General features: G+C 38.2%; 1 protein-coding gene across 3 annotated transcripts; it reads right to left on the bottom strand.

The window, feature by feature from the left end:
- Positions 1–159: 159 nt before the first annotated feature.
- Positions 160–26,461, bottom strand: GOPC (golgi associated PDZ and coiled-coil motif containing). 3 transcript variants are annotated; one of them, XR_014944110.1, is made up of 10 exons: positions 25,920–26,461; positions 15,301–15,465; positions 13,224–13,247; positions 9,153–9,328; positions 7,085–7,250; positions 5,995–6,090; positions 5,389–5,553; positions 4,770–4,950; positions 4,052–4,265; positions 160–178 (listed from the first exon to the last, which is right to left on the bottom strand). XR_014944110.1 is itself a non-coding variant. In XM_085541778.1 (9 exons), the coding sequence occupies exons 1-9, from the start codon at positions 26,214–26,216 to the stop codon at positions 4,147–4,149; spliced, it is 1,389 nt and encodes a 462-aa protein (XP_085397904.1). In that variant the 5' UTR covers positions 26,217–26,461; the 3' UTR covers positions 772–4,146. The 3 variants fall into 3 exon arrangements, 2 of the variants coding, with proteins under 2 accessions (XP_085397904.1, XP_032299187.2); XM_085541778.1 differs by lacking the exon at positions 160–178 and having other exon boundaries at positions 772–4,265; XM_032443296.2 differs by lacking the exons at positions 160–178; positions 13,224–13,247 and having other exon boundaries at positions 772–4,265; positions 25,920–26,459.
- Between the last annotated feature and the right edge of the window lie 716 nt (positions 26,462–27,177).

The following is a 27,177-nucleotide window of genomic DNA, read 5'->3' as shown; positions in this document are numbered from 1 at the left end:
AGTTTCAAAAGAACTGGAAATAATTCCACTTTGGTGAAGACACATTCTGGGCAGCAGGTAAGCAGGCAAGTAATTTGCTCTTCAAGTCATTGATTGGGCTGAGGTTCTACACAACAAAATTGTCTTCATAGTTGTGCCCAACGTCAGGATGAGCTTCTCTTCTGCTACGTAGTGATCTCTGGTCAAAAATACAGAGAAACTGTTTAATAATTGCAGAGCCTGGCAGCAGTCTCTAAAGTCATTCAGCTAGGCACCAAGACACCATGAGAGCATGCACAATCCTTCTTGACCCTAGCTGGCATAACGAAAGTTATTTTACACCTTTTACCATCTGTTTCCATCTTCACTCTCAGTTTCCATTAATTCTCTTATTATTTTATTACACCTCAGCCACCTGTAAGTTTTCTCTCCTTACTCTATTATTTCCATCTTCTTGACACCCATGTATAAACCCTTCTAAAAATTACAGAGATAAAAAATAAATAGTGCAGTTCTAGCCCTTGCCAACTGAGGGCTAGACACATCTTTTCATCCAACATGACTCAGCCTTGTCTATTCACAGTTCCTACACCTACAACCATTTTATTCACAAGACTCAAGAAATCTGTAAGCACTACCATTATCAAGTAATTGCTTACCACAATTACTATAACATTACTTTTATGTGAGCTCTCTGTTTATCATCCAGTTCTGGGTGAACTTGCTGCTGGAAGGAGGGAAGACCACTTAATTTGTTGATTACGTGTTTAACAAAAAGATCACACACAGAAGTAGGTATCTATATTTTATATATAAAAACAGAAGAAAATGAAATATCGGTCTGAATTAGGTACAGAAATCACTGAAGTACAGAAGAGTATTTACAGGCTAATAAAAATATATTCAGCTTAACTAGATATGATACATTTGCTGTTAAATGTTATACCTCCTATAGGAATGACTTCATAGATGTTTGGACACATACAATAAATACTTGGATTTCATTCAATATAATGGTTGATTAACATATATTGTGATGGATTCAAACCATCTTCACTGCCACAAATACACTTCTACAAAGAAAATACTACATACAGTCTTTGATCAGAGTTAAATTTATTGCCATCTAGCACTTTCCTTAACTAACATGCTCTTAATTAACATTGGTCCCAGATGCCAACAAGCTCTGTCTACCTTTAGCTTAAAACACAGTCGTCTCAATGAAGTTTGCTTGTTTGTTTGTTTTTAATAGGCAAGGAATTATCTACTAGAAAAAAAAAAGCACAGTTTTCTTTAGAATACTATTTTATTCTTGAAGTAAAAATATATATACATGCCAGTAAACGGTTTTACACTTTAAAAAATAAAAATGAAGCCTGAATACTGCCTTTCCTCGGAAATTCTTCCAAGTTTCTTTCTTTCCGCCTCAGGGGATCAGCAGGACTGAGTCTTCCAGTTACTGACAAAGGGAAAAATACACATTGGTCTACTGAATCTGGAAATCTCAACTTGCAAAACTTTTCTCAATTTAAATATTAATCTCAAAGCATCTCAGTACGACTACGGCACATGAGTATGTTAAATCAGCTGGTACTAAGTATGGAGTACAGCCACACTGCAGTGTCTGTGTCTGCATATTCCTCCCATTCAGGGCTTCCTAAACGAAGATTATAAAAACTGCAGGGAAAGAAACACAGTGATGATTTACTGATACCTGATTTGTCTGCTCCTAGTCATTTTCCTCAGCCATTGTTCCTTCTGTTGATCTCATAAATAGATTAAAAATAGATAAAGTAACACAGAAAGGGTCCGGTAACTTGCAGATGATAAAGTGTACAGGATCGCAACAAACAGGTGGACAAGGAATGTCAGGAAAATAACTCCCGAAATATTCTCCCACCTCAGGCTGAAATGGATCAATGGACTAAATGGAAAATGAGCTACGCCTGAAAATAAGGAAGATCAAATGAATAAGGAATTTAATCTTTCCCTCAGATACAGGGAAAGTGTGCAGGCAAATTCAGTGCTTTTAAAAAGCTCTTAGACTAGTTGGACCAGCCTCACATCTTACAACTGCAGCAGAATTTTATACAGCTATGATTTTCAAAGACGGTAAAATTACTACTTGGCTTCAAATTACACTCTCTGCCAGGGAGCACAGAGTGTTCTAGGCCACTGGCCAGTTTCAGAGTGCACTCTTACTTTACTAACTGAGAGGGGAAAAAAATAATAATAATAATTAAAAAAAAAAACAAAACCACACAGTAGCAGTGGATTTATCTGCTAATTTGTACCCAACATGCCTGTAATTTTTGATGCATCAGAAAAAACATATCTATGTCTGTTGACCTGTTTCTTCTTTACACAGATTCATTTTTAAATACTAGTGCCTGTGTGGTGAAAACTGTACAACTTTGTCTATTCTAAAAGCCTTCAAACAGTATGCCATATGACAAGGGCTATTACAAAAAATGAACCGAATAACTCCACTGAGTGAATGGAACTCATGCGTACAAGCACACACACAAAACAATCTTGTAAATAGCAAAGTTAAGGGATTTATAAATAGAAAAATCTTTGAATAAAGTATATACATTTTTAGGATTTTTCTATTAACATATATATAGTGCTCCTAGGAGAAACAAGCAACCGTGTTCTACATCACAATTTTGAAGGTCAAATTAATTGATGTTACTCTAAAGGCCATCCAGGTTTTTCCTTAGGTATGTAATATCCTACATACTAACACTTCCAAAAATGTTTTTTTCACATTAGTTCCACTGTCAAATAATAAAATCTTTTCACATTACAGTCCAACAGCCTGCAAAGCAGTGAATAGGAAAGCTATCTTAGCTGGCTGAAATAATAAATGTGATTACGAAGAGAGTTTGTATATGAAAAAAAAAGTTGCATTTCACCTAAAGATCTACAAGGTCAATTCTTGTACATCTACAGTTATACAAGAAACTGGCCAAGAAGCTGTCCTCAGCATCTCCATTTGCAACCATGCCATGGGCCTTTAGATGCACACCAATTAAAAGCTAGTTTCAGATACACTGCCATTACAAAAACAGTATCTTTTCTCTTTCAACAGTAAGACAATTACAGGTTAATACAACTGCCCAAAAGCAACAGATAGGGCCAGACACTATACAATTCTGAGCACCTCTTATAAAGTACTGTGCACTTTATTTTCACTTCTTTAAAGATTATTTTAATCTGAAATATGTTCTGTACCTATTGAGAGTACTCAGCATTTCTTAAGCTCAAGCTAATAATGACCAATTCAGATGACTCCATACCAGCAGTAACCAAATCCATTCAAGAATGCACACTGAACTGATGATGTTCAGACACAATACCAAAGGGCACACATAACTGTGGATGTCTTTTAAAACTAATTTTGTTTGTAAAACCCTTTAATACCCTGTTTAAATACGCTTGGAGCAGTTTTCATATGGAAGAATTAGCAGTGAATTAATTAAAAGAATAATATCAAAAAGCACACCCATAAAATTATCATGGGTCATAGCTAGTAAGCACTCCATTGCTGAATTTGGGTTTTGACGGCCTTGCTTATTAACAAGGTTTTGCTATTTTGAGAGGAAAAAAATAATACAACCAAAAAACAAATGAACAGAAAAAAACCACTGTTTTTGAAAGTTATAAATCAAAATCTCCAAGTGGAAAATTCAGGTATGCAACAGTACAATTCTCCCTCACCTTCCAGAGTCAAAGCTTGTTTCACAACAAACTGAACACTGGTTGTCCCTTTAAAACATCAAGGGGTTAAAATGAAGCTGGTCACATCTTATCCCCCTTCCTTAGGGATATAAAAGAAAATAAAAGCTGAAGGTATTGAGGTTATCCTTTTTAGAAATCCCATGCTTTGGTGCTTATTATTAAAAGGAAATTCATTTTACATGCAATGTGTTAAGTAGCCGTTGTGTGTCAAGGAAAAGACAGTTCTCCACGCTTAAAATTGCTCACAATGAAGCCCTGAGGTAACTGCCTTTTTTCCAGGCAAAAGTAACAGTTCCCTTTGACTTTTGATTACCCTTTTACAACCTACATTTGTGTACGCAAACTCGGAGCAGTCAATATTGATTATCAGTTGTTCCCAAAGATGGGATCTGTCCAGTTGTTTTTGTTTGTTTGTTTCTTTCTTTAGGATAAAGACTCAGCAGAACGGGTTAATTTGGGTGCAGCATCTTCTAATGAAGCTTCAACTGAATTCCCCAGGTCTCCATTTTCATGTCCATCAATACTTGGTTTCTTATCAAACACTGCAAGTTAAAAAGAAATTTTATTTAAAGAGAAGTAATCTTGGGAATAAAAGATTAGTGAGATTTATTTCAGAAACTAGAAAATGTCCTGAGAAGACTGCTAAAAATACAAGCTCATGTTTTCAGTAAAACACTATGGAAGGAAAACATAAATTCTTGACAAACATCTAAAAAAACATACCTGAAGAAGTGAACAATACAAAATAATGGCTCACAGGGTATTAACTACACCTAGACTAGTTAGGAAAAAATAAGAACAATTGGGAAAAAGTGATCAGGAAAAAAAACAATACACAAAACACAAAAAAATTATCTAATTCAGTTTTATCTAAGTAAACCAAGCCAGTGAGTAAGGGGCCAACCAAAAGAGCTGACAACTTACTAGTAGGTTAACTGAATTAACAGAAGATAAATGTTACAATTAACACAAGAACAGTGTTCTCCAGAAACTGGTTTGTATACTGAGACCTCAGAATTAAATACAACGCTTTTTAGAAGGCTTACCTTGTGAGGGTTTGACATCCACATTTACTTCTTTCCTACTGGAACCTGAATTTGCTCCTTCTTCCAGTTCATCAAGATATAAACGATAACGGTGTCCACTCTCATCCTCATATTCTACATTTTCATCATCCGAATCAACTTCTGGAGCAACATACACTACTTCAAATTCAATCTCGCCTCTCTAGAACAAAACCAAAATATGAATATATTCAAGGGGACATATTAATTGGCTGAAAAAGAGAAGCAATGCAGCAACAAGATTCTAGACCACAAAGTATATCAGAAACACTGTTCAGCTGGGGCTGTCCACTCATAAAATAATAAGACTAAAATAACTCACTAAATAATTATTTCTATGGGGAGATTTAACAAGATTTCCACCAGCCTTACGAAAGAATCATTGGCCAACACAAAGGTTTAACAGAACAGTATTGACCCAGCCCTTTTCTCATAAACTGTAAGACACAGGAGGACTCACTGTAAGGTGATGGAGCTTCAGGAATTACCATAGCTTAGCATAATACTCTGTTTGATTGAAAACATTAAAAGTCAAGGCAATTCAATAGGCAGAATAAAGGAAGTGCATAAATTTGCCTGTGGATAACAGGTCCCAACTGACCTGTTGAGAGAGGATAGTTACAGCTTCTTTATGTTTGGCATCTCTTAGATTAACTCCATTTACTGCCAGAATAGCATCACCAACATGCAGTCCTCCACATCGATCAGCAGGTTGTCCAGGATGGATTTCAGAGATCAGTATTGGAACACCATGCTCCTTCCCACCCTACAGAAAATGAGAATTTTAATCAACTGAGACTTGCACTGGAGGAAATTCAGCATTCTAGTAGCTGTTCTTATGTGCTTATTTCAACTTTTATTACAGAAAATAAGAAAGAATGCTTTGGACAAAAAGAATACTTAAGTAGGTGGTATGAGATGTTTCTTTTAATTCTTCTCCTCAGAGAAGAATGGTCCAATTTCAAATTTAGGGTCTAAGCCCAAAACAAAAATTGAAATTCTAAGTTTTACATCAATTTAAGGGTTTCACAATCTATCAAAATGAGTTGGATTCTTAAGTCACACAATTATAGCTACAAATTTACATAATGCAACTTTATGCTTTTTGATTGCTGTGCTCTAACGACATATTCACTGTTCAGTATTTTATGAAGTACAAGTTTAAATGGCTTCTTCTTTGTAATGGAAAATAAATGCAAGCATTTACTGTGATTGAAATTCCTAGTCCTTCGTGGTCTTCTTTAACTAGCAAAACCTTTCTGATTGGACCAACACCTTGACTCTTCTTTAAGGCATCTGGATCCTAGTTTGATATAAAAAAACAAATCACATAAAAACTCAATAAACTGTAGATACAAATGTGTGAATCAAAACATATCAGCATTCCTGATTTTTTTCAAAATTACTTGTATCAGGACATTATATCAGCAACAGACCAGCACCGAGCACGACAAACCTGAGTGCCCCCTTACAGATAGGCTAAGAAATCAGAAAAGGTTTCTCATTATGCACTTCTGACAAGAATAATCATTTCAATTATTTCAGTGACGAGTGTTGCACAATACATGCAGCTTCCAAAAGCAGGAAAAACAGACACATATTAAAAATATAAAGGGACTTCATAAAGGAATACTGAATACTGCGGAAATGTTGTACAACAAATTGTAACTTAAAGCTAATGAAATGATAGATGTAATACTGTGCCACGAAAGGGTTTGCTCACTCAAGTTTGCTTGAAGTGAGAATGCTGAGGGGTTATGAACAGTTCATGTGCTAGGCTAGGTAAGACAATGTCTACCAAGGCTACACATGCTAAATTCATATTACTACACATACACAGCAGAGACCCAATTTTCAAAAGGACTTGAGTATTCCTACGTAAGGCATCAGAATTGTCTATCAGATGGTCATGTCTGTAGATATGCTATTCAGGATGGATCTGTCCTTTAAGTTATCTAGCTCTGGGTTCCCCAAAATAATAGAGACCTGTTGAGAGTGGGCCAAAAAGAGGGCCACAGAAACTATCAGAGGGCTGAAACACCTCTCCCGTGATGAAAGGCTGAGAGCATTGGGGTTATTTAGTCTGGAGAAGAAACAGGTGTAGGAGTAGATGATCTTTAACAGTCCCTTTTAATACAAACCACTTTATGATATAAAATAATTACACATATATAAAAGTGATGGTTAAAAGAACTCAAAAGTGAAGTGAAAACAAACAAAAAATAAAGAAGTAACTCCTATCTTTTTTTCCTCAAATGTCAGAAATTACAGAGGAATGAGTCACCCTTTCAACTTACATGTCCTGGTGGTGCTTGCATTGGTCGTTTTAGATCATTCCTACCTCGACAAGCTCTAATAACAGTTTTGTGACGGTGAAGGTGTATTTCTGCTTCGAGTTGATTCCAGAGCTTGTCATGAGCAGGTCCCTTCATATCTCGACCCAGCAACTGAATCTGTTGAACTCTACAAACAACAAAGAGAATAAACAACACACTATAATATAAAATCAGAGCACTGTACAACTCACACTCCATCAGATTACAGCATGCAGTCACATCGTAAGTGCAGTAACTGCACGGAACTATGACAGTGATTAGCATGTTAAACTTCAACAGACATGTATATATACAAATTCTTCATAAGCTTAAAGGGCTCATCTACCTCACGAAATACAGAAAACATAACTAAAAACAAAACAAAACACAACCCTATGGCTCTTCTTTGTAATGTGAAGGTTTTTTGGTTTCTTCCTTGTTGAATTAACTGTAAATACGAGACTTTCCCTACTAACTCTTAACTTTGGGGATGCAAAGGAAGAGAATAAACAGAATTGCAGAAGTGACCATGTTAGACATAAAATATACACAGAGTTGCAAATAACAGATGTGGCTGGGCTTTCCCAATGATCAGAGGGACCAAAAACTGTCCTCAGTAGCCATATGTAGCTATCTTATTTCTCATTTAAAAAAAAACACAAAAGTGTAATAGATGGAATGTAAAGTAATGTCATTTTTAAAGAGAAAATTTAAATCGAGCTGTAAGGGCAGCAGACTCACAAGAAAAGATTCAAACTGTCAGCTCAGTACGATGTATTTAATAGTGTTTATGGCAAGATAAGAACTAATTTATTGCTATACTATATAACTAGCCAATTAACGAGCAATTAGATGGACAGTGCAAGAGAATACTAATTAAGATAGATGCTGAACCGAGATAAAGTGACAGATTACTTTCAGTCAGATCAGAACTGCCTCATCATGAAACATCTTTGTCTCCATAAAGTAAGGAAGTACAGAAGGCAAATTCTGCATTGCTTTCTGTGGCACTTCTGCAGGGATAAAAATACAACTTGGATGCTACAGATTGGGATGAGTAAAGCAGGATCAATGCTGCAAAGCCAGGTGCCTCAAAATAACGATATTTCCAACCCACCTCAACACACAGACCTGGGCAGCCCCAGCCCTATGTGTGGGCTCTAAGGATCCCTGCAGATGTTAATGGGACTAGAGAGCTCAGGAATATGAGCATAATTGTAACACCATGCTGCTAACAATGAGAATTGTATGCACTAAGTTTACTGTAGTTATCTGCTGCCAGTTATCATGGTTATGATGTAGAAATATCACACTCATATACTGCCAAATTTAAACCAGCATAACTGACATCACTTCATCTGCACAGCCATGCTTAAGCTATCACAGTTGCATGTTGAGGTTATTAGAGAACACTGCATGTATACTTTAGATATACATGCCACAGAATCTTTTCTTGCAAGAGCACTCTCTGCACTTATCCTTCCTGCTAACAATTTTAAAAGGTAAAGAAATGAAGGTTTATAAATAAACCAAGAATAACTCATTCTCAATACTGTACTAACAAAGGCTTTGTAACACAGCTATTTACCAAAAAAAAAAAAAAAAAAAAAAACGGAAAACTTAAACCTTGGTTAAATTAAATTTTGGAGCATAATGTGATTTTTGACTGGCTTCACTGAGGTAATTCTACTGTATTAATCCCTAATGCTTATAAATATAGTACAAAACATAGGAAAAGAGAAGTCAACAAATGCTATTAGAAAACACTTAATGGTTGTAGTGGAGAAGATAGTGAATAAGAAAAAGTCTGTTTTCTATTTGATAATAGAATAAAAGAAGGTCAAGAAACCTACAGCATTTATTTATGTCTCTCTAACTCTTTAAAAACCATGACTTCAGATATACATATTTTTGATATTGGCACAGTGTTAAGAAATGCCAGGCACAGATCAAGCTTGTTGTGCTACATGCTCTCCAGTATTAAACAAAAGTCTTGTAACAACAACAGCAACTAAAACTCATGCTAAGGACAAGGATTGATTTTACATACCTTCCAGCTAGTTCCTTATCTAAGTACTTGGCTGCCAATCTTGCTCCATAAACCTCAGCCTGAAGAACAGCAATGTGTCGACGAAGAGCTTCATTCTCCTTCCTCAGCAACTTCACTTCAGCTTCCAACTGAGCTTCCTTCACTTTTTCCTTCTTGCTAGCTTCAAGTTCTCTCTCCTTAAAAAATAAAAACAAAAATAGTTAGAAAGCATTTATCAAAGTAAATAACAAAAGAACACACCAATGTGTGTGAAATAATGCTATTTCTAATACATGCAGAAAAACAAAAATGACTCTGTCAGTGTAGCTACTGCACCTATCTCTGAGGAGAGGTGGCTTTGAACTCAACTTTGTGCTCCCAGCGTTGTTTTTATCCTGCTTACTACTCCTGCACATTATACATATACTATCTTGAAGTCCAAGGACTGAAATAAGCAACAGTGCATCTCCTTGCCACAAGTAGGTGGCAAAATGTAGAGCTTGAGTATCATAGAATCATACAGTTACCGAGGTTGGAAAAGACCTTGAAGATCATCAAGTCCAACCACAGCCTAACCATCGTACCCTAACTCTAACAACCCTCTGTTAAATCATATCCCTGAGCACCACATCCAAATGGCTCTTATCATTATTGCTTTTCCTTATGTTAAGATGGGAGGTTCATCCAACGAGAGGGAAAAGATTATTTTTAAAATGTAAAAGTTAATAGGAAACCACAAAATATTTCAGGTGGATAATATTCTTTAAGTATTTTAATGACTTTTCAATATGCTTCAATGTTCTGTAGGTTCTTAAAATGACCAGTTATTATCATGCAAACAACCCAGAAATGTCCAGCCAGGGATATTTCCAAGTTAGATTCCAAAGACCACAAAAACAAAACCAGGGATTTTATATATGATGGTACCCACCCTGACAAAATTAGAAGAGACGTAAGTACAAATTAACTTCATTATAAAAAAAAGAAAGGAAGAAAGAAGGAAAGAAATCTATTGTCCTTTACTACCTTTCCCTCTCCCCATGAGAAAAGAATTCCAGAAGTAAGAGTTAATTCCATAGTGCTCTACCTCGAATGTACAGATAATGCATAGATGCAATCTTTTCTAAAACCCAGACTACTGGAACCTAAGAGGAATTAGCATGTTCAACTCAAGTTATCATCCTACTAAATCAGCTACAGGAGGAGTATATTTGATTACTTGTTTCTATTGTATCGAGTTTTATATCTCTTTTACAAAGCAGAGAGAAAAAACTTAGCAAACAGTAAACTACGAAAACAGTAGAGACAGAGGATTTATTACTGTTCCCTTTTAAATACGGTTGCCTACTGGAAAAAGCAATAAGAACTAAGTTCACTAAAATGCATTTTAAAAGACACATAGAGAACCTAGTAAATGTTTTTCATACTTGTATAAAGTACTACGCTATTAAACAAATAAAACCATGAGGTGCTACTAAAGAAGCAACAGGACAGAAACAACATTTTACAGAACTGGCAAGACAAATCTGTTAAGAAATGATGAATATATTTATTCACTATTCCAAGAGTAGAAAACAAAACAACAGATATGGATTGTGATACCACATTTTGAACACTGAAGCTACGTTGCTATACAGAAACCAAAAAGAGGTATTTTCACAATAGGTATGTAGGCATTTGTAGTTCTTTGCCAGAAAGAAAAATGTGGATTCGACAGACTCTACTTCTCAACACCTGTACCGGGTTAGATGAATTGAGTACATTACACACCAGTACGTGTTGGCCAAGAACTGCCTAGCCATTGCTTGGAAAGTGTAGAACAGAGATTGCTTGAAAGAGCAATAATTCTCATAACAACCCAGTTTCACATCCGGTTTGACTTGATACACGCATTAGAAAACCTGCCACACAAAGACACACCTGGCCTTGGGTTTGGAGCTGTCTTGTGAGATGACTCCAACTACTTTTCAACAAATCTCTTTATGACCTGCAGAACACACTCATAAATTAAGAATTCTGGCTAATCTACATTTCAAGAACAGTACTTTCTAAAACTATTCCAGTTCTCTCTGCTGTAATGATGGTTCTGGGCTATTTTAATATATGTCTACTGCCAACAGCTGGAGGGCAATTACAGAAATACAAGTATGCCAAAACACTGTGTTGCATCTGAGACATACTTTAGCTGTAAGGAATGTCACAGTTAAGACACAATACTAGTTTTACACTAGCAGGAGAGTCTGTCTGCAGCTAGCATTTATTTTAGTTTTACTGTCAAGACTGCATCCAGGTGCTGTAACAGTACAGGCCCACTGTCTGTGTAAGTATTCTCTTTTAGAACTCCCTTTATTTGAAAATCTGAAAAAGAACTGGAATTTGAAGCAGGCATATGACTGTACAGTATTTACACACAACACTTTCTCATTAAATATTATGAAGTACTCAGTTTAAAAACTGAGCTTTTCCACTGATTTTCTCTGGATTTGATTTGTTATCTAAATTAAATTTAAAAGAAAATCATCTGTTATTTTCCTACGTGCAGTAACTTTTAATTGTGCATTGTAAATGGTGTATCTAGAATAGGAGGAACAACATAATCCCAGTTTTCTTCCTATTTTCTCTATTACTGTGACCCAGAAGCCACTGGACTCCCTCCAATCGATCACTACATGAAGAAAAGTTGGAGGTCTGCAGTACAGAATCACTAAGGATGTACTGAAAGGATACATCTTGCTCTAAGCACTTGCAGTGAAATGTAATGAAAGACTCCAAATACGTTTTTTAAAAATAAGGAAGTTAAAGAATCGTGTTTCTTGCTTTCTGGTGCTCACAGCATTGCAGAGGTTTTGGTAAATATAAAGAACTGTATTTTCTGTTGCTAATACAACAAGTAAGGAAACAAAAACACAACTGCAACATTGTCATGGTTTTGTAATGTTGCTGTCAATATTCCACATCATAACATCATGTGCAGTATGGACCATTAAAAAGTTCCGTGGAATAACAACGTCCCGAATACTCAGCTCTCAGAAGAAAACTACATATCCCAGAGGACTTGGCGGTCAGAGATAAGTCATGGGAGGAGGACATACATAATCTCACTCCCAGGCTGGAGTTCTCTCTCTCAGACTCTAGGGGAGTGGGAAGCATTCCAGCCATATCGCCTAGAGTTCACAGTAGGCCTCTCTGTTTTTGGGACTCTCTCTCTCTGTTTTGTTCAATTTATTAGCCTCAATCATATTGTATTATATTGTGTTATCTTGTATTCTGATATCATATTTAGTAAAATAAGTTTTCCTCCTTAGATTGCCGCCGCTGTTCTCTTTTCCCATTCCCCTTCTCCCTTCCCTTTCAGGCCAGGGGCCCTATGGGGCGGCTGTCCCCTGTCACGGGCACAGGTAGATCTAGGTAACCCGTGACAAACGCTGAGGATCAAAGCTTACAGGTATCGGATGTCCAGGGGCTTTCCAAAAAAAAAAAACCAAAAAAACAAAAAAAGGAACAATGATATTGAGGCTGAGGTACACAGTGCAATAAAAGAGGAAAACCTGTTTGAAAGTCTATTACTGGGAAAGAATGAAAAGGAGAAGTTAACTATTCACTGCTTTTTCTTTCCATCTACAGGCTGTTAAACAGGTAAGTATATGACGTACATTAAAGGACACCCATAAAAAGAACTGAAGGAAGAACTGTCAGAATTTTTTAGAAAAATATCCTATATAAAACACAGTACATCCATGTGGTGCCTCATGCTTTGCTTTAGAATTTGTGTAACACCTTAAAGACTTTTGATCATGTTGCCAAAATACTTTGTCAGAATACCACATTGTGAGATGTCATCTTAAATTACCAGTGAAAATAATAAATATATACATATAGACTTAGAAAATTGGCACTAAAGTTAGAGAAGACAAACTAAAAATGTAAATAAAGTTCTTTACACAGCACTTTGCCAAGTGACAGGAGGATGGAACAAGATCTGCCTTGCCAGTTTCTGAGGCCAATATATAAGTTGTCACACAAAACAAAAGCACTTAATAATTTAAAAAGAGCAGAGGGAGCAATCAGTATTATATATATATACATACTTACCAATTCATCCACAGAAAGGACAGACTTAAGACAGAAGAAAAGAGTTCCGTAATTAGAGAAACAGGCAATTGGAACTTGAAGAAAATGCATTAAAGACCTATTTCAAAAGAAAGTTACCAGCAGACTGCATTTTATTAAAGGGAATTCTTAAAAACCAAACTGCTGTAATTGTTTTTAGTAGCAATTTTGATATTTCGTTGTGATTATCATTAAAAACACCTTAATTTTATTATAGTATTGAAAGCAATACTTTCTCCTAAAATATCAGAAATTATAAAGAACAGCACAATAACATGAAAAGCACTGCAATACTTGAGAGGAAAAAGCAAAAGAAGGTTGTTCTGATGTTTAAGATGACATTTAACTGATAGGTAAATAAGCTATATGGCAGTTTTCTGAAAGCAGCACAGAAAAATATGTCTTCTGTAACACAGAACCTGATACTGACAATGGATATTTTTCCTTGCAGAAAGCAAAGCAAAATACATTTTTGCTTGCTCAAGCTACATGAAGCTTCACAGTTTTCTGTGTCTACAAGAGTTCAAAAGGAAGCTTCTCTCCACTGAAACTATAAAATTCCTAAAGGTGAAGTAAAAAAACAACCTCAAAAGATTAGCCCCCATGTCTATAAAAAAAAGAAGGAACTACATGGAAATAAGGAGAGAGTGTCAGCCTGGACTGTGAGCAATTTCAACTTTAACATGGATAAAATATGAAGCAATACAAGAAAAAATGTATTTATAGTTAGCTGTCCAAAACAGACTGAGGTCACTTGCATGGAGATTTAACACATCTTTAGAAATTGCTTCTAACAACATAAGGAGAAAGAAATATGTTAGAAGTATGACTGTGTCACTCAGCATTTAAGTTTCACTAATAAAATCTAAGAATGAAAATCACACATAATTTGGGTTAGCTAAAAATTTGCTTCATGTAAACCTGAAGCTTAACACTCAGAATACGTGGATGGTATTTAACTAATTCTTATTTTATATGTTCAGTTAATAACAGCTCTAATAAACCTTTGTCATGCATAAGCTATAATTCAATACAGAATAAATTATGTGTGGATAATCCAGAAAATGTTATTCTTTATACTGAACATGCAAGTATGTAGATCCAAGAATACTGCTGTAATTCAGCTACACCCTTTGGATCTGAAACCAAAAGAATTTGGGATAGTCTCATTTAGTGAACAGCCTAGATAGTCTTTGAGCCTGAGAGCCTATTACTGTGTTTTATTTTACATTAATTAACAGGACAAAATAGCAGAGACTAATTTAATATTTCACAGATGGTGAGACTTGCTATTTGGAAGGAACTTGTGAAGCAGTTTTAAAAACAGCTAGATGGGTAATCTTTGAATTATGTAAAGAGTTAGAAACCAGAACCTAGACAGCATTACACCACTTCCTAATTTTAAAAGTATCAGTATTAGAGTATGAATCTGTAACAAGGCATACAATGCTCTGGGTATCAGTCAATAACTAGTTACACAGTTAAATTACTGTTATCTTCTGGTATATATTTGAGAAGACTAAGTTACCCAGAACCATACTTCACAAAATTATCGGTTGTCTATTGGTCTTTTTATGACAATATGCTGAATGTAACAATGGTAGCATCTGTACTTTTTCTTTCAGAATGCTACAACAGAGAAGGCTGTGACATCATCTGCCATCTCCTTCTATGGCAAAACAATCCCACTCCTACTCTTGTACTACAGCAAGAACAGATTATTTCCTTCTACACTGTTTTATAACATGTAAAGAATTTGGTTGTTTTTTTACATTGGAAGCTACCATCTTTCATTACTTCTGCTGCCATAAAAGCATTATAATTCACCATAATAAACTGGTCAGAGAAGTTCTATGTAAAAATTACTTACGTTCTTACTTATCATTTTTAATTGATCCTAACCACTAACAATAAATTTTGTTTAAAAAAGAAAAAAAGGTTAATTCTCTCCAACATCTTTAGCAGGAAAATTTATAATCAGCTTATTCATAATTTGCAAGGAAGAGCTTCAGACAGGAGAGGAGAAAGTACAATCCTCCATTCAAGCCACTGTACTCACCAGCTTTGCCTTAATAGCCCCTGAATCCACATTCTGACCAGTTTTGGCATGTAGCTGAAGCTGGACAGCATGAAGCTGCAAAAGCTGATCATGGACTTCCTTTTCCAATACTGCTTTCTCTGCCTGGGTTTCTGTCAGTTCAGACTTCAGATCAACTAACTGCGCCTGGAAGATAGAAACCGTTGTAGTAATTAGAACAGCGATCATATCAAAACTGACATACATGAATGTATCTTTGGCTGGCACATTTTACAGCTAAATGCCATAACACAAATAACAGTACATGCTGTCATGCGTACATGCTGTCGCCCTACTCAAGCACTCCATCATTTGCAGGCTTTTTCCCTCTGCAGTTTCCACTGCATCCATTCATCCACTGATCAAACCACTGCACTTCTGAAAATAACACGAGCTGGATTTTTCTGACAGAGGCTACAGCATTCTGATGATGTCCGCTCTGACACAGGATACTGTCTTTAAAACCACAATAGGATTTAAAATCATAGCAACACAAGCACCATTCATACTTCAATACAACTGCATATTACCAGAAAAAAACATATTAACCAAAGTATTAATGCAATTATTAAAGCAGAGATAAAATCAAAGAACCCAATTCGCAACACATCTATTACCAATAACTTAAGTGAAACAGCCAACTAAATAGGGAAACCAGAAGCTATGAATTAATACATCCCTAAAATGTTTGTAGAAAATCATAGTTATGACCTCTAACATGACAAAATAAAAGAACATTTTGAAACATTTAAATAGTCTATATGCACACTTGTAACAGGAATGACACAACAAATATACATTTTTAATGGGCTACTTCCTGTCCACAAGTTCCAGTAGATTTTTATTAGATAACCTACATTTCTATGAGCCCTGAAGCTATTACATACCCATGAAAACACAGATGTCAGGGGAGAAGAATTTTGATCATGTTTTGTACTTTAAAAGTAAATTCAGATTCTATTTTTACTTCCAAAAATCTGGAACTTAGAAGCAGAATGGAAAAGTCAGCAATCCTTAAAAAAAAACCCTCACATTAATGCAAAGTATTTTAGATATTTAATAATACTATCCTGATGTTCAAATTCACACTGAATACCAAATTGCAAGTCAACACTCATCCCATCCAATTATGTAAGTCACTGCTTTAAAAGGTCTGTATCAGTTTTAAAAAGCACCAAGGATATGAATATCAGTACTTACTGGGTCCGATTAAGGTATCTAATTTAAATGGATAGCCTCCTTAAGCTTCCAGCATAATTATCAGACATAAGTAGGCTCTTCCAGAGGTGATTCAGAGCACCTCAATTACACAGCAGCTTGATGAGACAGGTCAAGTCAACCTCCAGCTTATCGCTGTTGAAGAACAATGTCCTTCCTATCTGCCTTACCAGTACCTCAGGGACAAGAGGGTGGAAGAAGCCCTGGCAATGAGCTCTGCTGACTTCTGAGAACCTCTGACCACCTCCATGGAGCCCCTACAGATCAGGTTAGCATGTAGTTTTTGTGCTGAAGAAACTGACTGCACACACTTTTGGCTTTCTAGCCTTTGGAATGACTAGAAACCTGAATAATATGTAAGCTTTCACAGAATTCTAAAGCCAAAATTGCCTTCCACAGTGAGATTTGTTTGGGAGTAGAGCCTGACAATCAAAAAAAGGGAGCATCAGGTGGCCTACAAAGGCCTTTATCTGTTCCCTTTGAGCAGAAATAATAATAGAAAAATGAACAGTCCTCTGGGGAATGTAGTAGTTCTCTTCTGGGACAGATGTCCAGACCCAGAGCATTAACTGTTTAATTCCCAGTGCACTACATGATGTCATGACGTGGAATACGGACAGCCCAAAATCATAAAACCATGACACAGGCCCTCAAAATGACTCTTGCTAGCACTTGTTTATAATCCTCACTTCCCTCAATTTATGTTATAAAGGAAAGCCCACTGCAAAACCAGCAGTCCCACATTCACTCCTGAAAGATGCTCAGTTAAACAGGAGAGGAGTCAGAGACAGAACATGAAGCAAGGAAAACAAACCAGAACCACTGATGCAGACACTCATTTTGAGACCACCGCTCACCGCAAGAGGCTGCAGTACAGCACAGGAGCACAGTATCAGACCCTACAAAGATTGTGTTTCAATCTGCACAAGCAAAACAAGGATAAATTTGAGCTGCACAGGCAACTGTACCAGTCCTTCTGTTGGCAATTTTGTAGATGTGCTCTCCAATGAGACTGTTGAAGGTGAGATGTCATGCATCTCCATGCACACATCTCAATATATCTACAAATGTACTGCACATAGAGCAGGTCACTCATGACTGCTCTAGCACTTGCTAAGAAGCCAGCCGGGGGCAAAAGTAACACTCACCCACAGGAGACCATTTAGCTTCATGGTTACAAGCATTCAGGAGAAGCCACTGAACAGCAAACAGAGAACAGAAACTTTCATTCGTAAATAGTCATGGATAGAGGCTGAAGGGAGGGGTGTCTGTTTAACATCCTTACATCCTTTAACACTAACTTGTTGATTCAGTCAGAAGAGGAAATAGGGGAAAAAGGCTTCTGAACAGATGGACATTCCCTTCAACTTTCAAATATTTACTTTACTTGACATGTAAACCCAGTAGAACTAAATTAAAGTATGGTTACAGTCATTTTACACACCCAAAATACCATCAGAAGCTGCAGCTACATCACATTTATATAAAAACCCTCAATCTATAATTTAGGATTATCACTAAAACACGTCTGTTAAGTTCTAAAAATTACTTTGCTGCTCATTTTCTATCTGTATTACAATAACTGATGTTGTTAAAATGTTTCTAGCTTGACATTGGGGGAGCAAATACAGCTCTACCTCTAAATGTTAACATTACCACAGCTTCAAACCGGAGAATTGCCACAAAGCTAGCAATATAAAATAATCTAAATCTGTAGTCAAAGAGGAAGAAGAATTAATCTGCAGCAAACAAAGTTTGCTCCTCCACTAAGGCACAAAATCTTCATTTAACATGGTATGTGACTGTGCTGATTAGCAATTACAATACAGTATTTTGTTGATTTATAACTAGAATAATGCTTTAGTTTCTCTGCTAGTTCATTTGTGAGGCAACATACAACCAGCAGCAGGACTGAGCAGCAGCTCAGGGAGGTATGATTCCACCAGGGCAACCTTCTTATAGCGCTATAGCGCAGTGAGAACTGGACACAAAAGACACCATATTGGCACAGATCTTTTGTCCTTTCATTTTCATGGGTGTTGGCACGGTCAGTGCCTTTTGAGACATTTTCATTTCTGTCTCTGACTTGATGAAGTCTTAGATACTCTTCTTACATCAAGATCTAAGACTAGAATTAAGTGCCAATGGCAATGGGAAGCGCCTGGTTTGGGGCCTTAAAATACAAGCCAAAACTTACTGAAGTCAATTAAAAAACATCTAGGTTTCTTCTATAATAAAGGAAATCAGGCCATTTATTTCAATGCTTCCCTTTTCCCATTACTTTTGTCTGTGGACAATATATATTAGTTCTTTTAAATGCTCAGTGATTCATAATATCAGCTCTGTAGTGACTTCTAACCAAAAACACTGAGAAGTTACATAAATTGAGATAAATTGAGTCAGTATGGAAAAGACTTGAAGTACTGCCCTCAAACAATCACCTATTTCTCAATGTGTTCTACAGATATGCCTGGTAACTCCTTTGCGTTCACTGCTCCAAATGCAAACTGTTCCACTCATTTACACTGCTTACAATGTCAGACCTACTCCTTGGTATCTTACCTTTTTCTCTTCATTATTGAGAATTAAAGATAAATCCACCTATGTTTTTTGTTTTGCTCTGTTCTAACTCAAAGTACCAGAAAACAGACAGATGCTTATTCCACAGATCATGCAAAAATATTACTGCAAAAATTAAGAAAAAACTAAAAAACCCACAACAAAATGAAAACAAACCTCTTAACAAAGCATTATGTACATTTAGCATTTAGTTCACATTTCATCTTCAGGTAGTTACAAGTTATGGTCCTACACGTTGCTGTCAACATAATTGCTCATTTTAAATGCAGGGATTGCCTGCATTTAGTCATGGAGTTATGTCTTACCTGGCGTTTTTCATTAGGATGGAGAGGACACTCTTTAAAGTGAGATAAATATCACTAAGGTCTCATGATTTCATATCATACTTTGTAATTTCTTCATATGTTGGTCAGAAAATATATATATATTTGTATTAAAAAAAAAACAAAAACCAAACAGAAAGTGTTAGAATAATTAACTCATAATCATATTTCTGTACGATCTCAGAACTATATTCAAAGAGCAATGCAAACTTCTGAACATATAAGAATAAAAATGTGGACTTTGCCCCGGACAACATGCAAAGTAAATATAAGAAGGAAACAATGAATAAATGTAACACGAAAAGGAAGTACAGAAACATTTGTGTATAGGAGGGCACAACGGGAAGCAGACAGATGGCATGCTAAAACCACAGGTTACCATTTTTCACCATCAGCAGTGCTTGAATGAGGAATCATTATATCATGGGCTCCTAGACCCAAAGCTTCAGAGTGAGGAGGCCCAGAATTACAGAGTGTGGATAGTGTGATAGATGTCTTACATCAACAAGAAGTAATCTGCCTCTCACTTCTGAAAGAGAAAGCAGTTGCAGAGGGGGGCAAGCAGGGAGCTGACAGAAGAAATCAAGTAATGGTTTTAGTTTTGGGAAAATGTCTTTCACTTTCTGAGCTATCGCTCTAATATCCTTTACAGAATAAGTAACAGTTGCATTTGATTTAATAGATATGAAAAAATAATTTAAGTCTTGGCCACAGCCCAGACACAGAAACTCAAACCAGAGCACAGCTGAATTGGAAATCGAGCTTACAGGTCTGAATGTTATTTGTGCAAAGCAATGGCATTACTCACCCCAATCAAGAAAAACAACAGAGAAAAGTGAATTATCTCTATATTAATGCAAGTGATTTTTGAGGCTTGTAATGATACACATTTCGGTATCTCAATTTCTAGCTTACATTAAGAACCTTTTAAGTATTGTTCAAATGATGAGGCATTACAGACACATTAGAAAACACAGATTTCCAGCAAAGGAAAGCAAGGTACATTAAAAAAACTTCCACTGCAGTAATATTGGCAGTAAGTAAAAGCCATAAGCCAAGCACTCATTATATATCATTAATATAACAAATATTCTTTCAAGATTTTCTTTTAATTTGCCTTTAATCAAAGGTCTAGCAAAAAGTAAGACAAAACCCAGGATTATTTATGTCTTATCTCCAAGGCGGCCTGTTACAACCATTTTATCTGTATGACCACATCTCACCATTTCACCTTCCTTCCCTGCTGATTTGACTTGAAATGCTGTTTGAGTTTCAAACAAGCTCATTACAGGGGTAAAGGCGTGTACGAGCTGGAAACTGCACTACCTAACTCTGCTTCAGCCTACCAACCAAACCACATGTGGACAGAAAGGCAAAGAATGCCACGGTGTGGAAATACCGCAGGAGAGAAGCAGAGGTGGCATCTCCTTCTCTGGAGATATTCAAGACCCGCCTGGATGCCTACCTGTGCGACATTGTGTAGGGAGCCTGCTTTGGCAGGGGGGTTGGACTCGATGATCTCTAGAGGTCCCTTCCAACCCCTACAATTCTGTGAATCTGTGACTGAATCAGATGGTCGTAGTGATTTCAGAGGGTGCTCAATATTTGCATTAGAAAAAGAAAGAAATAAACCAACTACCTTTCCTGACAAATGAGCCAGAAGTTATATTTCACCGGTTCCACTGATTGTTACTAACAAAGCACCTTGTGTGTGCAACTTTTACAACAGTTAAGATTATGAGAAAGGTCCCTATTGGTGGATCTTGCTGTGGGAACAACCAAAATTCACAGACAGATAAAGCCTATGAGGTACTTTTACCTTTTCAGCAGTGTGTGCTCATTTGGTTTATACCAGACTCCAGAAAGTTTACCAACAAATGCATTTATGTATTTAAACGTTTGCTCCCGATCAGGATCATGAAGCAAACACTGCACCCACTCTTTGCATTCTGCTTCAGTATACACACAAAAAAAGCAACATGAATATCAAGAAATAACACTCACATAGTTAGTGAGCATTTTTCTTTTTTTTTTTAAGAGAAAAATGTTGCTTACAGGCAAAAATAGGCTAAAAAAATAAATTATATTTTACAAACAGTGATATCATTATTACTGAGAATTCCCATAATATTATACAACTGTGGGACAGAAAACAATTTTTCAAGAGCTGACAGATGCAACCACTGCAGCTCGACGCCCAAACACACACAGATGCAGACACGCATATGATGGAGGTTTGGCAGCAGCAGGAACAGGGAACACACTTAGGAAATGTGTGGCCAACTCATACTAATGAGTTTTCTTGGGAACTGCTGGACTGCAGCATCAGCCAAAGATATGAAGTATCAAGCAAAGTATTATGCTTCTCTAATTGCTGGAGGGGAAAAAAATTGTCCAGTATCCCATCTGTGTCACTTCATCACTGAACCACACTTAGGCTACAGCCCCCCAAAGGACAGGGCTATTCCACCCCTCCCTCAGCACTGACTTACCTGCTCCTTCCTTCAGACCGAGCAGCACTTGCTGCAACTTCTTCTCACAACTCTATAAAGTTTGCAGGACTTGTTCAAAATAGAAACCACAACACAGCACAGAGCCTTATTCATCTCACCATGCTCTTTGCAAAGCTGAAGTGACAGCACTGTACAACATACTTGTTCCTGAATAAATAACACACCTTGGAATCATAATCCTGGATGATCAAAAAAATACCTGACTGCAACAAAAGCATAGAATGCTTACAACTTGTCAATTACAAAAATGAGGAACTTGCTTCTAATTATTTCAAAAGGCTGTATTTGCAAACTTTGTAATGAAATTCTTTATTTCATTAGTTATTTGTTTTCCATTTCTACATGAATTGATACATTAACTCCCATTTATGTGCCAGTGTATGGGAACTTAGTCACAGCCTGAACTACTGACTGAGCACCTGGAAGAAGAGATCTGGTCAGTGCTGGGAGCACAGGTGGAGGCAATTCACACATGTGATCAGAAGACTGGCTCCATCCTTCTTAGACCTCATTTAAGGGCTGACTGCCACTAAGGTTTGAATCTGCCCAGGTTCGAATCCCCCCTGTGGCACAGGTGGTAGAAGTGCCGCTCTGCTACACAGAGGCTCGAATCCCAGGGGTTGGACTCGATCTCTAAGGTCCCTTCCAACCCGCACGAGACTGTGATACTGTGAAGGATCTCTTGTGAGGGACCTGACCTTTGTGGTGTTTTTCTGTGAGTCTAGATCTTCAGAGTTGGGTGAGCATTCTTCCCTTGTAATATCTTCTAGCTGTTAATGAGGAATATAGAATTGAGTTTTTAGAAGTCATATTGGTGGTCACCGTCACTATTTTAGAGGTCAAACAAGCTACGCGGTGTATTTCATCACATGAAACCAAGAGTTACAAACTAAGTTACCATATCCCTATTGCTTAAAATTTGGAACTCCTAGTACAGGAGAGAAAAAGAAAATACAGTTTAGCATTTCTATTATGCACTGACTGAAATTAAGGTGAGCTAGTTGTATACAATTCCATGACTTCTGATACAGAAAAATATGAATTAAATGCAGGTCATCCCTTTAAAAAGGCAAATACTGCACTGCTACTGCCTGAACATCTGCAAACTAATCTAATTCTAGGATACAAAATAAGCTGTATCACATCTCATTCTAGATTGACCATATTCCATCCAGTACCAACAGTTTTCAATTTGAAAAGTGAAAAATATTCAGAGGCAGATGTGTAAAAAAAGAAATGACATCTCAGTAAAAGATGAACAATTAAACACATTTGAAAACATAAATCAACTTCCTTTTCTTATTAACTCACTAGAACTATGTTCCCAGCATTAAAGGCACATCTGTCACGGAGCTAAGAAATACCATGGTTGTACATAGGTGCATTTCATATTGTAAGCCAAAGGAGAGAGGGGATTAAAAACAAACCAAAGGACCTTCATGATAAAGTGTACGGTCTGATCTTGGTTGAAAAGTGCTCCTAATCAATAATGCAGTTCTGCAGCACACTCTGTAAGATGGACTCAAATGATGTGAAAAAACACCATACATATAAAGCCACCTACAATTGGCTTTTTTGGGTACTGAGTTGCTTTCTTTTCTTTTTAAATAGGAATCTTCACGTTACCCACACACACTACACATCCTTTAGCTGATATAGCACAAGTTAGTAAAGAAATAAAAATTCAGCTTAAAGGAACTTGTTCTTCTAAACCTATTAACTCCTTTTAAGTTCAACAGTAACAAAACTACATAGGCAAATAACCTCTTAAACGTTTGCTTAAATGCTTTCCTAAACTCTAGCCTGCAGTTGGCTTAACCCAACTGCCAAGACACAGGGTGTGCTCTACCAGACATTCCATTCCAGTTTGTTCATTTAAAATTACCGAATGAGGCTGGCAGTCAAAGTGGCAGAATCAAGCTCAGTTTTCACCAGCACATTAAGCTACTACTTCTACTTCCACTGAATTTTTAAAAGATTATCCAGTCCAACCGTTCACCTATTACTAATAGCTCCCACTAAACCATGTCCCTACATAGATAACAGCTCCATCTTTCAGAGATTAAAAATGGCAGTTTTCATTTCCAATTTATGACTAATAATCATGATATTTGGATGTTAGGGGGAAGTTCTTCACTAGGAGAGTGGTTAGGCCCTGGAACAGGCTGCCCAGGGAGGTTGTGGATGCCCCGTCCTTGGAGGTGTTCAAGACCAGGTTGGACGGGGCCCTGAAAAATATTGTTCTGTAGCTGAAAATCTGCTCTATTAAGAAGTCTTACTGTGCTCTTTGTGCTAGTTTCCATAGAAATAAATAGGAGGTTTTACTTTCAGAGCAATCTACGATCTTTCAGGATCTAAGTTTTATAATTTCCTTGCAAAATATTTAAGCATGAAACAACTTCTCAAAGCAATATTCACCAAGCATTATTTCACTCCCTTAAGCTGATCTGAAAACCCATCTGTTTTACACGTCTGTACACAACACCCACCAGCCCTGTGCAATAAATGCTGATTGTCTACTATAAACTCATAAATCTTATTTGACTACACCTATACAAATAAGCGTGCTGTATAGCTTGACAGCATGCATGCAAACTGTGTGTTCAGTTGCATTTAGAAGTGTATTCAAGTCTATAGCAACTTAAATACAAAGAATACTGTAAACATCACTAGTGAGAACTGTGGTGAAATAAAGACTGCAATGAGCAAAACTTCCTTAGAGAGGTATTTATTCTACTTTGAAATAACCTGAATCTCTGTTAAGCTTTACCAGAATTTTGCATAACAAGGTTTTCATACCAGGAAGAGATCAGATTAAAACCAAAGCCAGCTTACTTTCTTCATTTCCTACTGCAAGGAAATCCCTCAGAAGAGCAGGTTACTGTCAGAAGATTCTTCAGTTCCTTCATTGCAATAAGTGAAATACAAAGGACTAAAAGAACCAGCACCTCTGACCTGTCCACTAAAGCTCTTGCAATGCACTTGCCTACATGGCTTCTAAGCAGCTCTCCTTATTCCCATATACTTCAGAGCTACTGGAACAAACAATACAAATCTAAAAGCATGCTCTACAAGTGATACTGAAGAAGCTAACGATTTCTAGCCAAGGGAAAAGATAACTGAATGGAGACGTCTCAGCAGTCCTGCAGCACAAAGACTAGTCCTGTCACAGAAAGACAAGAAGGCATCTAATGTCCACACTCTTTAACGACAGGCCAAATGACATCCAAACACACTGCAGAAAGAAGCCTCAAGTTGGACTGCAGCTATGAAAATGAGAAATGTAAAATTCCCCAGATTTTCCTTCCAGAGTGCTCCAACTATTGCATCAACCACAGGACTTCACAGCCCTACCTCTTCAGTAACATCAACACCAGCCAACTCAGCTCCAGCAGACACTTCTTCCTTCCCAATCTTACTGAAATGCTCATTTAGACACAAAGAAAACTTTACAGCAGTAAGTCTCCACACAGATCGTGAGATCTCGGTTAGGAGTTCAAGTGAGTTCAGCAAGGGACTATCTGATCTGCTAGGAGTATGAAGAAGGGACAAGAAGGCCTGTCAGGCCTATCCCCAGTCCATTTTTCTGTTCCATTCACTTACAGACAGGAATAACTGCTGCCTGTAAGCTTGAAGATTCTTGCTGTCTTTGTCCCATTTTGTAAGGATTACCCAACTTCCTAGAGACATAATGCAAATACAAGGCCAGCCAGTGGTATCTGCTGCTCAAGATGCTCCTTTCATCACCAAAGACAACTTTTATCACCATAAGCAACTCCATAACAACACAACCCGAAGGGATCTGCTGGGCCGCTCCAGGCCAGGCTCCCGGGGGACAGCCGCCGTCCTGCAGCTCGGGGCCTGAGGGCCGAGCAGTCTGCTTGCTGCCCACATCAGGCCTCACACTGCCGTGGGCGGACAGCCCCAACCCTGCCGGCCCCTCAGCGACCCGCCGCCGAGCCCTCACCTCCAGTTTGTGGTTGATCTGGGACACGGTCTGCGCCTTGTGGCAGAGCTGCGCGAAGCAGGAGCTCAGGCTGGTCATCTTCTGCCGCCCCTCATAGGTGATGTCGGCCTGGTCGGGGTCGATCTCTCCCAGCAGCAGGTCCACGTCCACGAAGGCCTTGTCGAACTCCTTTTCCAGCACCTCCAGCCAGCGGAACATGGACACCCCGCCGCCCGGCGCCGAGGCCGCGCCGCCCACCCCTCCGCCGCAGGCCGCGCCGGCCGGCCCGCAGGAGCCAACGCCGCCCGCCGCCGACATCCCGCTGCCCACCGCCCGGCCCGGCCTCGCCTCGCACAGGGCCCGGCTCCCGCTCCCACCCGCCCCGGCCGTCTCCTGCGCCCTCGCGGCGGCCCCGGTTCTCCCGGCGCGGCCACGCAGCCAAGGCGAGCGGAATGAGCCCGAGCGCAGGCGCGATGCCGCTGCCAGGCGGCCTCGGGGGCGGCTGGCGCTGCCTGCCACAACTCCAGGCGGCTCCCAGGCAGCAACGGCTGAGCTCCGACACCGCGATCGAGGCCGCTGCGCTCCCGGCCGGTGGCGGCAGGGGGCGGCGGTGCTGTCATACAGTGCGCTGTCAGGAGGGGATGGTTTTAGGTTCAAGCTCTGCAAAGGGGCAAAGATGCAAACTTGAAAGTATTGCATAAAAAGGACTATCCTAGACGTCTGTGCACCTACAGATACACTGGTAAATGTCATTATACCAGAAGGAAAGGTATTTGCGTTTCCTAACTCATTTTGGTTCTGAATCCTGCCTAACAACAGAGTCCCAGAAACTCTGTACAGCACAGGGTGCAAAGGACCCTAGAGATTGTACAGCAGAGAGATGACCCCCAACAGCAGCAGACAGCAAGAAGATGGCACCGACATGCCCTGCCTCTGGGCTGCAAGGTGTCCTGAAGCCAGTTTCTCTCATGGCTTTACTTCACATGAATAATTAATTGGGATACAGAGAGACAAATTACAGCCCAGCAGTGTGACCACTCACCTGGAATACAGACAGAGCTGTTAAAGCAGGAAAGGATTGCACTTCTATCAGTTTGTGTTTTCAGGAGAGAAGGGTAAAAGCAAACTTCACCGCTAGCAGCAGTTTCATGTTTCCTCTGGGATCTGATATCGCAGACTTGACAAGAATCTTACAGATCGCTATTACAAACCAGTTATTTTGCCCTTCACTGTTCCGATTGTCTGCACTGTAATTTGAGGCAGGTAGTAGCAAACTAGA

This window comes from Coturnix japonica, chromosome 3 (assembly GCF_054131305.1).
Source record: "Coturnix japonica strain WE chromosome 3, WE-NBRP24, whole genome shotgun sequence".
Lineage (NCBI taxonomy): Eukaryota > Metazoa > Chordata > Aves > Galliformes > Phasianidae > Coturnix > Coturnix japonica.
The sequence above is the reverse complement of the archived record's forward strand: the minus strand, read 5'-3'. Positions and strand labels throughout refer to the sequence as shown.